The 12,539-nt window shown below is 46.8% G+C and overlaps 1 protein-coding gene across 5 annotated transcripts in view; it reads right to left on the bottom strand.

Moving 5' to 3' along the window:
• Nucleotides 1-866: 866 nt before the first annotated feature.
• The window catches only part of RABGEF1 (RAB guanine nucleotide exchange factor 1), a 34,187-nt gene continuing 22,514 nt past the window's right edge, over nt 867-12,539 (bottom strand). For all 5 annotated transcript variants that reach the window (XM_035139230.3, XM_088657882.1, XM_035139233.3 and 2 more), the window contains 4 exons: nt 12,114-12,246; nt 8,845-8,936; nt 6,580-6,836; nt 867-4,160 (listed from right to left, as the gene is read on the bottom strand). In XM_035139230.3, coding sequence (XP_034995121.2) covers nt 3,762-4,160; nt 6,580-6,836; nt 8,845-8,936; nt 12,114-12,246 — 881 coding nt within the window. In that variant the 3' untranslated portion in view covers nt 867-3,761. The remainder of the gene's footprint in view (nt 4,161-6,579; nt 6,837-8,844; nt 8,937-12,113; nt 12,247-12,539) is intronic.

The following is a 12,539-nucleotide window of genomic DNA, read 5'->3' as shown; positions in this document are numbered from 1 at the left end:
CACAAGTCCAATCACAACTGTAGGCCCAGGATCCACTTCTTACACCATTCATAATTGTGAAGGGGCAGATTTCATGGAGGTGGACACAAACTCCTATTTTCTGCATGATGCTCCACAGTTCAACTGCACAATTGAAAATAAAACTGATTATTGTGCCATTATACAAATCAATGGTGGTACCACATTTAGAATAACTGTGTACAGTTCTGGTTACCCCACTATGTAGAGTTGGGGAAAGGTTCAGAAAAGGATCATCCAGAATGACCAAGTCCCCTATGAAGAAAGGCTGAATCATTTGGGACCTTTTAAAGAAAAGGCAAGTAAAAGGTGACATGACAGAAGTTTAAAAAACGATGCACAGCTTAGAGAAAGTGGAAAGAGAGCAGCTTCCCTCTGTCTGTCTGTCATAGCGCTAGAGCTTGCGGACATCCAATGAAGCTGAATGTTGGAGAATTCAGGACTGACAAAAGAAAGTCCTTCTTCACGCAGGGCATAGTTGAACTCTGGAACTCACTGCTGCGGGAGGCAGTGACGGCCATCAACTTGCATGGCTTTAAAAGAGGAGTGGTCAAATTCAGGGAAGAGATCAATGGCTACTAGTCTCCATAGTTGGAGTTGGTTTGTTGGGAACCACAGGAGGGGAGAGGTTTTTTGTGCTCTAATCCTGCTTGCTGGTCTCCCCCAGGCATCCAGTTGGCCACTGTGGGAACAGGATGCTGGAAGAGATGGCCCACTGGCCTGATCACTTGCACCATTGCCTCCACTACCTTCCTGAGTGAGAGGGACAAGTTCTGCCAGGTTTAACATGTCCAGAGTTAAGAAACGAGACATTGACTACTATACAAAAAAGACAGTGAATGCGAGAGAACCTTGTTGTGGAAGAGGTTTAATTTCATTCGACAGCAATTCAGTAACAGCAGCTATGATACAGAGTTTAGGAGTGAATGTATGGACCTGGAAACCAGAATTAGCACCTAAGGGTGTCACAAAGAGAGGAACGGCAGGGAAAGGAGCCCCCCCACTTAAGGCAGAGGTGGATAATATCTGTAGCCCTCCAGATGTTGCAGGACTTCAACTCTCAGCACCTCTGACCACTAGTCCTGCTGACTGCCGGGAGTTGGGATTTCCTCAGCGACAGCTGGAGGGACTCACAGGTACATGCACCCCTGCTCTCAGAACGGAAGTGGTAAAATACAAGTTCTCTGCGGTCAGCTTTGTCAGTTCCACCTGTGTACCTGGGGTTAAGGAACGAACACCATAAAAATATTTACCTTTTGAGAAACTCAGAAGAGCTCACAGAATAAAGGAACACAAAGAAGCTTTTTAAAAGGAAGCAAGGACACAAATGGATCACAGTCTCGGTCTGAACTTATTGCAAAAAAAAATAAAAATACGGAGAAGGGCCCTGAACAGTGAAACAGCTGTACTCACGCTCTTTTGGCAGACTTGCAGGAATCTACTTTGTTATTTTACGAGAACCCCAATATCCACCAGCTGGTGCAAAAGACATAGGCTTAGAAAGAACTAGTCCTGAGCCCTGGAATGAATTCTGAGTACTGCAACTCAACTGAGCTCACAATCCTGGGTAACTGAGCGGCTGCCACATGGATGGAAAGTGGACTCTCCTTCATTTGGGGTTTTAAAACAGGAGGTTGTCAGGGATTCTTTAGCTGTGATTCCTGCACTGAAGGGGGTTGGACTAGATGATCCTCAGGGTTCTTTCCAACTCTACAATTTTATCATCCTATTATTCTTTTCTGTCTTCTCTGACTTCCTCTATGCTAATAGGTTGTAAAAAATAGTAAACTTTGAAAGCCTTGTTATCGCCTCATTTTTCACCCTGGACCAGATGAGCCTTAGGTTTCCTTCCAAACCTATGATTAAATTATTTCTTTTAGAGGAATTTGGAGCCCAAGAATCCTGTCTTGGGGTTAACTGGGCTCACTATCTTTCCTACATAAAACCCCACTTCTGGAGACTCTTTTCCACCTGCCTCCTCTTCATTTCATCAGTATCGTTCTGCCCTGCGAGCCAAGGCATTTAACCATCAGAAACCACACGTTCTTCCTGATCCCTCCCTGCAGATTCCTCTCAACTTCCTGTCTGGCCTTGGTTCCAGAAGCTGCTCGAAAACCAAGATACTTGGAAATCTACTCCACAGTTCGTCAATGATCTCCACATCTACAAGTAAGATGGAAGACCCAGGGGCTGGGGGGAAACATGCAAAAAAGCGGTGATTCCAAAAAGTGCTGTACTGCGGCATCAAGCCATAGACACTGTAAAGCTCAGCTTCTCTCCTTGTGTCATTTGAAGGGGGTGGGAAATTGCAAGTCTTGTGTCTGCTTTCCCTGCAGACTCAAATCTGGCACCTTGAGGTCAAAGGGATAAGGAAGGACCCGTCTAAAACCCTGGAGAATCGCTGCCAGACAGTGTGGACAACACTGAGCTAGATGGACTGGCTCAGCATATAAGGCAGCTTCCTATGCTCCGATATTTGCAGGTTTGGCATTAAAAAAACAAAAGAAAACCAGAAGTCACTGATGCTTAGGATGAATTTAATAGCAAGGACAAAACATTTCAAGGTTGTTGTTCTTTTTTTAAAGGGAGGCTGGCCACACTTTTCGAGCATGGTTAATCCCGCACTGATGATGGGCCAAATCCTGTTTGCTTTTAGAGCAGTGAAAACTGGCTCATAAACATGTGGGTCCCGCCCGATTTTGATCCGACTTCAAAGAGACCCAGTTGTGCTGAAGGACAACACGTGAAGAAAAGGTTCTTTTCAGCTCTCTCTCTCTCTTTCTCTGTATAAATTCAGCTTGCACCCACCCAGGCGCCCTCTCCAGATGATTTGAAATACAGCTCCCATCAGCCCCAGCCAGCATAGGACACCTGATGCGAGTCAAAGTTCAAAACATCAGGAGGGCACCAGATCAGGGGAGGCCAGAGTAACTGGGCGAGGAATTGTGAATATTGAGGAGATGGCCTTGGTCAAGGTATACAGTTAAGATAAAGCAAATTGTTTCCCACTACAAGGTTCTAAATCCCTGCCATTCCACCTCCCCACAATTCCAGGGGAGAGGGGGGAACCTGTAAGGAGTAAATTTAACTCACTGACGGCAAAGAAACAAAAACCAACATTTAGCATTCCTTACCAGATGCCATGCAGGTGAAGACACAAGCTCAATGTTGCAGACCTATTTACAATTGTTAAATATTTACTTTACAACATATTTCCTTCTCCTCCCCTTCCCCAAGAAGGAATAAAAGAGTACCATTCTAGTTGTTGTTGTTTTTTACCTACAACTTGGCATCCCTTGCAAAGTGCTGATAACCACCTCATTTTTTATTTTTGAAGCAGGAAAAAAATACCAGCAAAAACTTCACTTAAAAAAAAGAGAGAAACAAACCAAATATCACACACACACACACACACACACACACATACCTGGAAGGGAGAACAGGGGGAGCAGAGAAAAAAACCACCTGTGTTTCTTAAAAATTATACCGGATTTGTGTAAAAAGGAAGAAGTTAAATTGGGTTCGAGGAACACACAAAACCCACAGCCCTCATAGTAGCTGGCTAACTCTGGCTAAAATAAGTATCATGTGACACACTTGCCAGCAAACAGTACCTTTAAAATGTGCCGGTTTTTAAATTCCTCTGATTTTCCTGCCCCTCTTTAGCCCACTCCCCAAGCAGAAGAAAGCGGGGTGGGGGACATAGAGGGAGGGATGTCTCTGAGCTGCTCTGAAGCTGCTCATCACCCAGCGTAAACCTGGGGCTGCAATGGGGGAGGCAGCTTGTCATTCTCCACGTTTTCAGAGTCAATGGCAGCCAAGGCCGGATTGGGGGGCTTGATTTCCAAGGGATACTTCTCCACGATCTCCTGGACCTCCTTGGTGATCCCGTCAGTCCAGTCAATGAGGTCCTGCTCGAGTTTTTTGGCCTCGCTCACAATCCTCTCCTGCCGCTCATTGAGCTGGGAGAGGAGGTCAAGGTTCCTGTACATCTGCTGGACCCCAACGCAGACGTCGGCCGGCCAGCTCTCCGGCTCCTGCTTTTTCGGGGACGCTTGGCCAGACATGTAGCGGTCGAAGTCTTCCTCACTCAGGTTGAGGGACTGGGCATCCAGCTTCTCTATGAAGGCGACGGCACAGCACTGGAGGCAGGGGGAAAGGCACCACGTTTATTCCCACGCTACGCAAAGCACAAGATCCACACACACACATAGCACACCCGACCAGCCAAGCCGCTGTTTTTATTCCAGCTGCTTGAAGTTACTCTTGAGCGGTGGCCGTGGAAGAAAAAGGTGAATTCCATGCTACGGAGCGTTAGGAAAGGAACTGAAAAACTGATATTATTGATTAGAAAGCAGTGACAGGGGGAGGTCAGAGCTTTCTGAGTCTGAAGCATGGGAAGTCAATTTTAAATTTGTATAATTTGACAGAAGATCTGGATTGTTTAATTGATATTTGCATAATTTGTATAATTTGAGAATGGATTAGAAGTTTAAATTGGAAAATCTAATAAAAATGTTTATTAAAAACCGTAAAGGAACTGAAAATGAAACAGCCGATAACACAGTTGTTGCTGGCATCCATCTGTCCCGAGAGACAATGGAGTGTGCCTTCAGGGGTGACGTCTAACTGCTGTGTTAGCAGCACCGAAGTGACCTCCCCGGGCCGGCACAAGCCTGGGCAGTGTGGAGCGGGGTCCTGGGCTGCCCAGACAACAAGACCCCCCACTCTCAGCCTCACCAATGCAGTCCAAAGGAAAGCAGAGCAATATGTTGGCACCCGCTTGGCTGCAGGAGTTGCCGGAAGGAGGCGTACAAGGCACCACCTTGTGTAGGGCAGGCACCCCCAAACTGCGGCCCTCCAGATGTTTTGGCCTACAACTCCCATGATCCCTAGCTAACAGGACCAGTGGTCAGGGATGATGGGAATTGTAGTCCAAAACATCTGGAGGGCCGAAGTTTGGGGATGCCTGGTGTAGGGCTTACTCCTTATCCCTTTCTTCTCCTGAAAATATCCTGCAAGGCAGCAAGGTTTATAATCAGTTTCCCTTCTCCTAGATGGGCTCCCTTCCCAGGTTGATGAGCCCCATCTGCCCCTCACTTTCTTCTGCAGCACAGGCAGAAACTGCCTTATTGTCGTTGGACCCATGACTGGTCTCGTCCACTCAATCCAGAACCTGCCTTTGCATGCAGGGGAAGTCCCCAACTCCCCAAGGGTTTGAGATCCATGAACTACCCTCACCTGGTTTAGCTGGCCAGTTGAAGCTGTTTCTCGGAGTGTGGCCGCTGTTCAATGCTGACAGCTTCTAAGAGCCACAGGTGAGAGCTGAGGGCAGGGTGGGGACCAAAGGTGGGTGAACAACCCCAGGAGGAACACAATGTGTCCCCCCACCAGAGGAACTAGCCCTCCCCTAACACCATTATTCAAATCTATGGTGCAAGTGAATTTGGAATAATCTGCACAGTTCTGGCCATCTCAACTTGCAGGAGACCCCATCAGTTCATCAGTATCCGTCTTTAGTATCAGTCTCATTGGAAAAATAAAAACATGGCTCCCTTCTTTCTACAGCTGAAAACTTATACGAACTCGCAACCTAACAACTTGTATATAAACGCAGACTTGCCATGGACAAATTCAATGATATCTGGAATCCACTCTTACAAATACTGTAACAGATTCAGATCTGGTGAAGTACAATAACAACTTTGTAAAGTATACTGTATTGGGTTTTCCCCCTCCCTCCTTTATTTTCCCTTCTACACAAGTGCCAGGTGCTGTCTCTCTTTCTCCTTTTCTCTTTTTCATTTATGTCCCACCATGTTTAGTGCACATATAATTATGTACCTTTTGAACTTTCAATGAAGATGTCTGGGGGGAGAAAAACTTGCGGGAGACTCTCCCACAGACTGCAATCAGCTGGGTGTACAAGGGGATGATAAGGTGGGAAATTAGAAATATCGTCGAAAAGTGCGTTTATTTCAGTAATAACGCAACTTAAAAAGGGAAACCAATATATGAGATAGATGCATGACATGCAAAGCAAGATATGTCAAGCCTTTATTTGTTGTAATTGTAATTATTTGTCCTTAGGCGGGTCAATTATAAATGGAATGTAATGAATGAAATGTAATAGCGATGTTTATTTTTGTTTTTGTTTTTGTATTATTGTAACTATTTGTTTTATTACTGTAGAATTTCCAAAAGAAAGCATTTGTAAAAATTAAAGGAAAAAAGAAAAAATAGTAAGTTGCATTACTGAAATAAATGCGGTTTTCGACGATACTTTAATTTTCCGAGTTTCACCTGTATATAGGGACTTGGCCAGCAGCAAATCGACAGCCAGTACAAATCACACAAGGAAGCACCATGTGCTGGTGGCATTTGACACCCCCCCCCCGGCAAGCCAGTTGCCTCCTTCTGCAGCACCTGCAGCCTCTGGACCAACCCCCAAGGGCAGCCCCACACATAGTGCATCGCAGTAGTCCAGTCACAAGGTTACCAATGCATGGGCAGCTGTAACAATGAACCTCCTGCCCCACCCCCACCCCCTGATGTACCTACCAGGTTTGTAAAGTAGTAACCATCTTCGCCAGACATCAGCCGGCTGGGGTTGCAGAACCGAGTGATATACTGGATGTTGGACTGGAGGCGAGGAGGGTTCCCCTTCAGGACAATGTAGATGAGGGTGGGCAGGAAGTCGTCGGCCGAAGCCGGCTCGTCCTTCGTGGTTCGAATGGCAGTGAAGATGTGTTTGCTGCAACTGGTGATGCAGGTCAGCTTGTCCCGGGGGACACGCTTGGAATCCATCTCGATGATGTCTGCGAGACACGGGAGGAGCCCAGAGGGTTAGGGAGGGGTGCATTCTCCAGCAGCCACGTGCCCACAGAGGCTCTGGCAGATAGGAAGGTCAGAGGCTCTGGTCCATCTGGGTCAACGCAGCCTACACTGAACGGTAGCGGCTCTCCAAGGTTTCGTGCTGCTACACAAACCGGGGGCACAACTGTATTTGGAATGTGGGATGCAGTTCCAGTCGCGCCCCCTCATTTTGTAGAGGTTCAGGAAAGGTCATGGGGATGAAGAGGCAAAGGCTGCAGCCTTTGGGGTGTTTTGGCTTGGAGAGAAGGCAAGCCGAATGCGCCCTTTACAAAACTATGCATGGCACGGGGAAGGCGGGTAGAGAAAAGTTTTTCTCCCGCTCTCGTCCTACTCATGGGCACCCAAGGAAACTGAACGTTGGAAAATTCAGGATGGACAAAAGGAAGTCCCTCCATGCAGCGCAAACTGCGGAACTCCCTGCCGCAGGAGGCAAAGGCGGCCACCAACTTGGGCGGCTTTAGAAGCGGACTGGACAAATACGTGGAGAAAGGTATTGATGGCTACTACCGTGTTTCTCATATTATAAGACACGTCTTATATTTATTTTTTCCTCAAAAAAACACACTATGGCTTATTTTCAAGGGATGTCTTATTTTTTTCCTCCTCCTCCTGCCACGGCCGGCATTGCTGCTGTGCCTATCACTATGTCTTATTTTCGGGGTATGGCTTATATTCCTTGAATGCTTAAAAATCCTGCTATGGCTTATTTTATGGGTATGTTTTAAAATATGAGAAACAGGGTATCTACCGGTATGTCCTGCCTCCACATTTGGAGGCAGCAATGCTGCTCAATCCCAGTTGCTGGGAGCCACAGTCCTGCTTGCTGCTTTCCCCTTTTGGCATCTGGCTGGCCACTGTGAGAACAGGAGGCTGGACTAGATGGGTCTTTTGTCCTTAGGACTCTCCCTAGGCCACGCCCTCTCACCACCGCTACTTCCTATTCTTCTGGAGTGTTTCTGCCTAGCTGGAATAAGCCCTATAACTCTGAGAACACAGGTGCCTGTATGTACAATTTTCTGACTTAGGTGTGGCCTGAAACGTAGCCTACTTTTCCCTCTGGCTCTCCCAGAGTTAGGTAGACCTACCTGGAGACACTGAGGAACTGGACCTAACAGGGCTTTCTGTGGGCAGTGCATGTGTTCTACCGATGAGCTTATGGCCCTGAGCATTAAACACTGGGGAATCTTGTAAGAAACGCAAAGATGCCCCTGTTTCTTGAGCGGTCAATCCCGATACAATCTTGGATTGTTTTCCACAGAAAGATGAGGCAGAGCCACACACCATGGGCTGCATCCATGTTTTTGAGAGCTGCCTGTTATGGTGCTTTAGCAGAGAGACATATTTGTTTCTGTGTCTTGGGACCCTCGTACCTCCAGGACCGCCTCTCCTGGTATGCCCCGCGGAGGACCTTAAGGTCCACAAACAACAATATTCTGGAGATCCCGAGCCATAAAATGGCTAGATTGGCCTCTACTAGAGCCAGGGCCTTTTCAGTACTGGCCCCAACTTAGTGGAACGCTCTTTCCCAGGAGACCAGGGCCCTGCGGGATTTGTCATCTTTCTGCAGGGCCTGCAAGACAGAGCTGTTCCGCCTGGCCTTTGGGTTAGACTCAGCCTGACCCCTGTGTTTTCCTCCCTCATGGCTTGGATTTATGGACTACTTGAAATGAGTCTGCATTTTAAATTTTAATACTGTATTTTAATCTGTATTTTAATTAATTGTTTTTATGTTTTATTGTAATTCTGTTGGTGTGAGTCGCCCTGAGCCCGGTTTTTGACTGGGGAGGGCGGGGTATAAATAAATTATTGTTGTTGTTGTTGTTGTTGTTGTTGTTGTTGTTGTTGTTGTTGTTATTGTTATTATTTTAAGGCTGGGCAATGGTTTTGCAAACAGATAATGGCATTCCACCCGCCCGTGTGCCAGCTGGGATCCAGCATCCCTCGGCATACCTGTGATGGCCTTGACAACCATGTCGGAGACTTCGGGGATTTCTTCATTGACAGGAACACAGAGCATCTGAGGAGTGACCCAGTGCAAAGCTCTGAAAGTAGAGGAGGAGAGAAAGAGAAAGATCTTAAGAAATCAAGTTGGTAGACCATGAGACTCTTAATCTCAGGATTGTGGGTTTGAGCCCCATGCCGGGCGACAGATTCCTGCATTGCGGGGGGTTGGACCAGATGACCCTCGTGGTCCCTTCCAACTCTACGGTTCTAAGATTATGGGTTTTGGGAAAGCAAAGTTACACCTATACTTAAAGCACTCTCTTATCACTTTCACAGACATGGAGAACCCCAGGAACTGTAGTTTGTCCAGGGTGCTGGGAATTATAGATTGATGTGGTCAACCCCTGTCAGGGGATTGCTGCGGCTACTCCCGAGTAAATACGCCCCAGTCCATTTTGTCTTTAACGGTTTTATTGTGCATAGTATTTGCAGTGCAGAGATAGCTGAAAACATGACCTCCTAGTCACTCGCAGAATCCGGCAATGGCGCCCTTCTGCTCTGGCGCCAGCATAATAGCTTGGGCACCCCGAAACGCTGCCCTCTAACCTTGCGTTTGGGCGCACGGCTCAATTCGGGCGCTGGAAGCGGCTGTACTCCCTCTATCACTTGTTGGCTTGAGCGGTGCAGGGGCTCAGATACATCGCTGAGCCGCCGTGCCTCCTCCATTCCACTCCCATCTACATTCCCCCCGCCTGATCCGCTGCTGCCGCTCTTGCTGGGCGAAGTGCTAGTCAGGATGATGGGGGGAGGCTCCCTGTAGGGAGGTCCCCTGACAACCCCTTTACATGAACTACAGTTCCCAGGATTCTTTGGGGGAAGCCATGACTGTGGTGTGAGAGTGCTCACGTATGGCATGAATGCGGCTGTAGTTTAACCTTCTTGGCAAACCAACATGCTCAACAAGCTGAAAATATTTTAAAACAAGACTTAAGAAAAAGAAAAAGAACAAGCAGAAAAAATGTGAGGAAAAAAATATTTTAAAAACTGAATACAACCACCAACTACTTATTTCTGTATTTCTTGGGCCTGGTATGATAATATATAATCTTTAAATGAAATTGATTTAATCTTAATTGTAAAATTAGTAGCTAACCCATGTAATACTCCTTTCTGAACCTGATGTCCTGCAGTAAAAACCATGTAAAAATAAAAACTGACAATTAAGTAAATTACAGGGATGAATAGCAGAAAATTGCTTTTTCAAAACATCATTTTGCTGCTGCTATTGTTATTGTGTTTTTAACACAGTGTACAGAATACAAATTACAAGAAATTAATCCCCCTTTCATTATCAGGAGCAGCTCGATTAGAAATTTTCTTTTAAAGGCTGGTGGACCAAGGTTTGGGGGATTGACTGTAGCAGAAAAGTTAACAGGGGGCAGGATCAGACATGCAAGGGGAGTCCAGCTAAAAAACGTACATTTGATAGTACGTAGTAGTCTCTAACTTGCGTGACCCAACTACAGGTTCCTCTACCTGCCACTCAAAAATCTGTGTGGCTGGGTAAGATTCCCAAGCAACATTGGTTGCTGGCTTGAAAACTACAGGGGCTGTGACAAAATAGCACACAAAGGCTTATAAATGGACCGCTCATGTTTACTGTGGCTGTGTAAAAGTCCTGTGGAACGCTCTGCCACTGAATAGTCAAGCAGACACCTTCTGTGCCAACTTTTAAATGCCTGCTGTCAACTTTTAAATGCCTTCCTACAGGGAACCTCCTCCCATCCTGTTGACCAGCTCTTCGCCCAGTGAGAGCAGCAGCAGCAGGTCAGGTGGGGGGAATGAGGAAGTTAGCGGTACGGAGGTGGCAAGGCTCAGTGATGTGGGAGAGCCTTTGCGCCACCTTGACCAACAGGTGGATGGGAACAGGCAGCCCCTTCCGGCGCCCGAATTAAGGCGCGCCACTAAACGTAAGGTCGGGAGGAGGCGTTTCGGGGTGCCCAAACTCTTATGCTGGTCATGCAACAGGAAACATCCACTCCCGGATTCTGCAAGTGACTAGGAGGTCATGTTTTCTGCTATCTCTGCACTGTAAATACTATGCACAATAAAACCTTTAAAGACAAGCACGGACTTGGGCGTCCTTGCTCAAGAGTAGCCACAACAACACCATTACACCTGCTGATATATTTTTTCCCTATTCCACCAGGCCTATGCAGGTAATTAAGAATACATCGCCTTCAACAATGGTTAACGAATGTCTGCTTTTCAAAAACAAAGATCTGTTTTTGGTATGCTTTTCTCTTTTTATTGCTATAAATTTTTAATTGATATACAGTGGTATAAAAATACGTTTATAAATGGGTAATAAAATTAATTCAAAATCTCTTGCTTTCTCTGTAATGCTAGGGTCAGTGGTAACCCACCCAGACTGTGTTTTGTTTTAGCTTAGTGGACTATGTTCCTGCTTGTTTTTACATTTTTTTTATTTGTTTGCACACTTTACCAAAAATGTCACTTTGAAACTTTTTTTTTAATGGGGGGTTTACAAACGAGGCAAGGATACCCCTTGGTGCCACCCTGAAGCAGGCAAAAGCATAGCAACTACATACAGGCTTAACAAGCTGACTGAAGGCGGAACCTGTGGGGATTACACGAGGAAATGGCGCTGGCATGTGTGGGAATGACTGAGATCTGGTGCTGGCAAGCCACGCCGATCTTCGAGAGTGTGGGCATTAGCGCGGCAAACCAGCTAATGTCAGAATGGGAAACACGTGAAGAAGGACAGGTCAGAGGCTCAGGTCAGCAGGGCAACAGGTCACAACAGAGCTAGAAGGATCTAGGAAGATCTGGACAGAACTGGATGAATCAGGACAAACCAGATGGGTCAAGCCAAGGAGGGCAACACAATGGGAATGAGGAGGGGGTGTTTACATGTGCTTGGAGTGACATGTGCTTGGAGCATGGACAGAGGGCATGGACAGAGGGCATGGCAAAACAACACGTGGGCTATGGAGGATGTCTTAGGGAGTGACCGGTTGTGACGTTACAGGAAACATCACCTTGTATGGGACTGCACTGCTGTAATTGGCTAGAAGTTACACTGTCGTTGTAATGATTAACTGTCATCCTGAGCTTTCAATAAAAGGAAGCGCTCGAGCTCTGCTCTTGGTCGCCTTCCCATTGAGTTCAACCTGCCTTGAGTCGTGTCGTCTTTGCCATTACAACAGGAACCACTCCCCCCAAGGGGGCACCCCGCCTTCCCAGAGCCGTACCTGATCCTCCTTTGGATAGCAAGGTCCTTCTTCTCATCCTCCGTGGTTTCCGGGCAAAAAACGTGTTTGTAAAGCCGAGTCATGACGTACTTCTCGATCTGGTCCATCACCTTCTCCGCTTTTTCCGGGGACACTGAAAAAAAAAAGATATCCCGAGATCAAAGAATACCTGGCTTCCCCACGCAGTTTGAAGAAGTGGAGGCAGAGTCTGCACCAAGCTTCTGGTTCCACCTGTTTCTAGTCTCAGAAAACACCTGAGCATTTTCTAGTCAAGAGCTCTCCTTTAAGAGCTGCCCTGCTAGATCAGACCAGGACTGGGCTCCCTTGAACCAGGAAACTCGTTCAGCCCCTTATGTATGCTACTACTGCGGCCCGTGTTTTGTTAGCCCATAAATGGAAAACGAGGGGGTCGCAACCAAAGAAGAA

This window comes from Zootoca vivipara, chromosome 14, assembly GCF_965207765.1.
Source record: "Zootoca vivipara chromosome 14, rZooViv2.hap1.1, whole genome shotgun sequence".
NCBI classification, from domain to species: Eukaryota; Metazoa; Chordata; class Lepidosauria; order Squamata; family Lacertidae; genus Zootoca; species Zootoca vivipara.
Note: the sequence above shows the minus strand (reverse complement) of the source record. Positions and strands in the feature narration are given on the sequence as shown.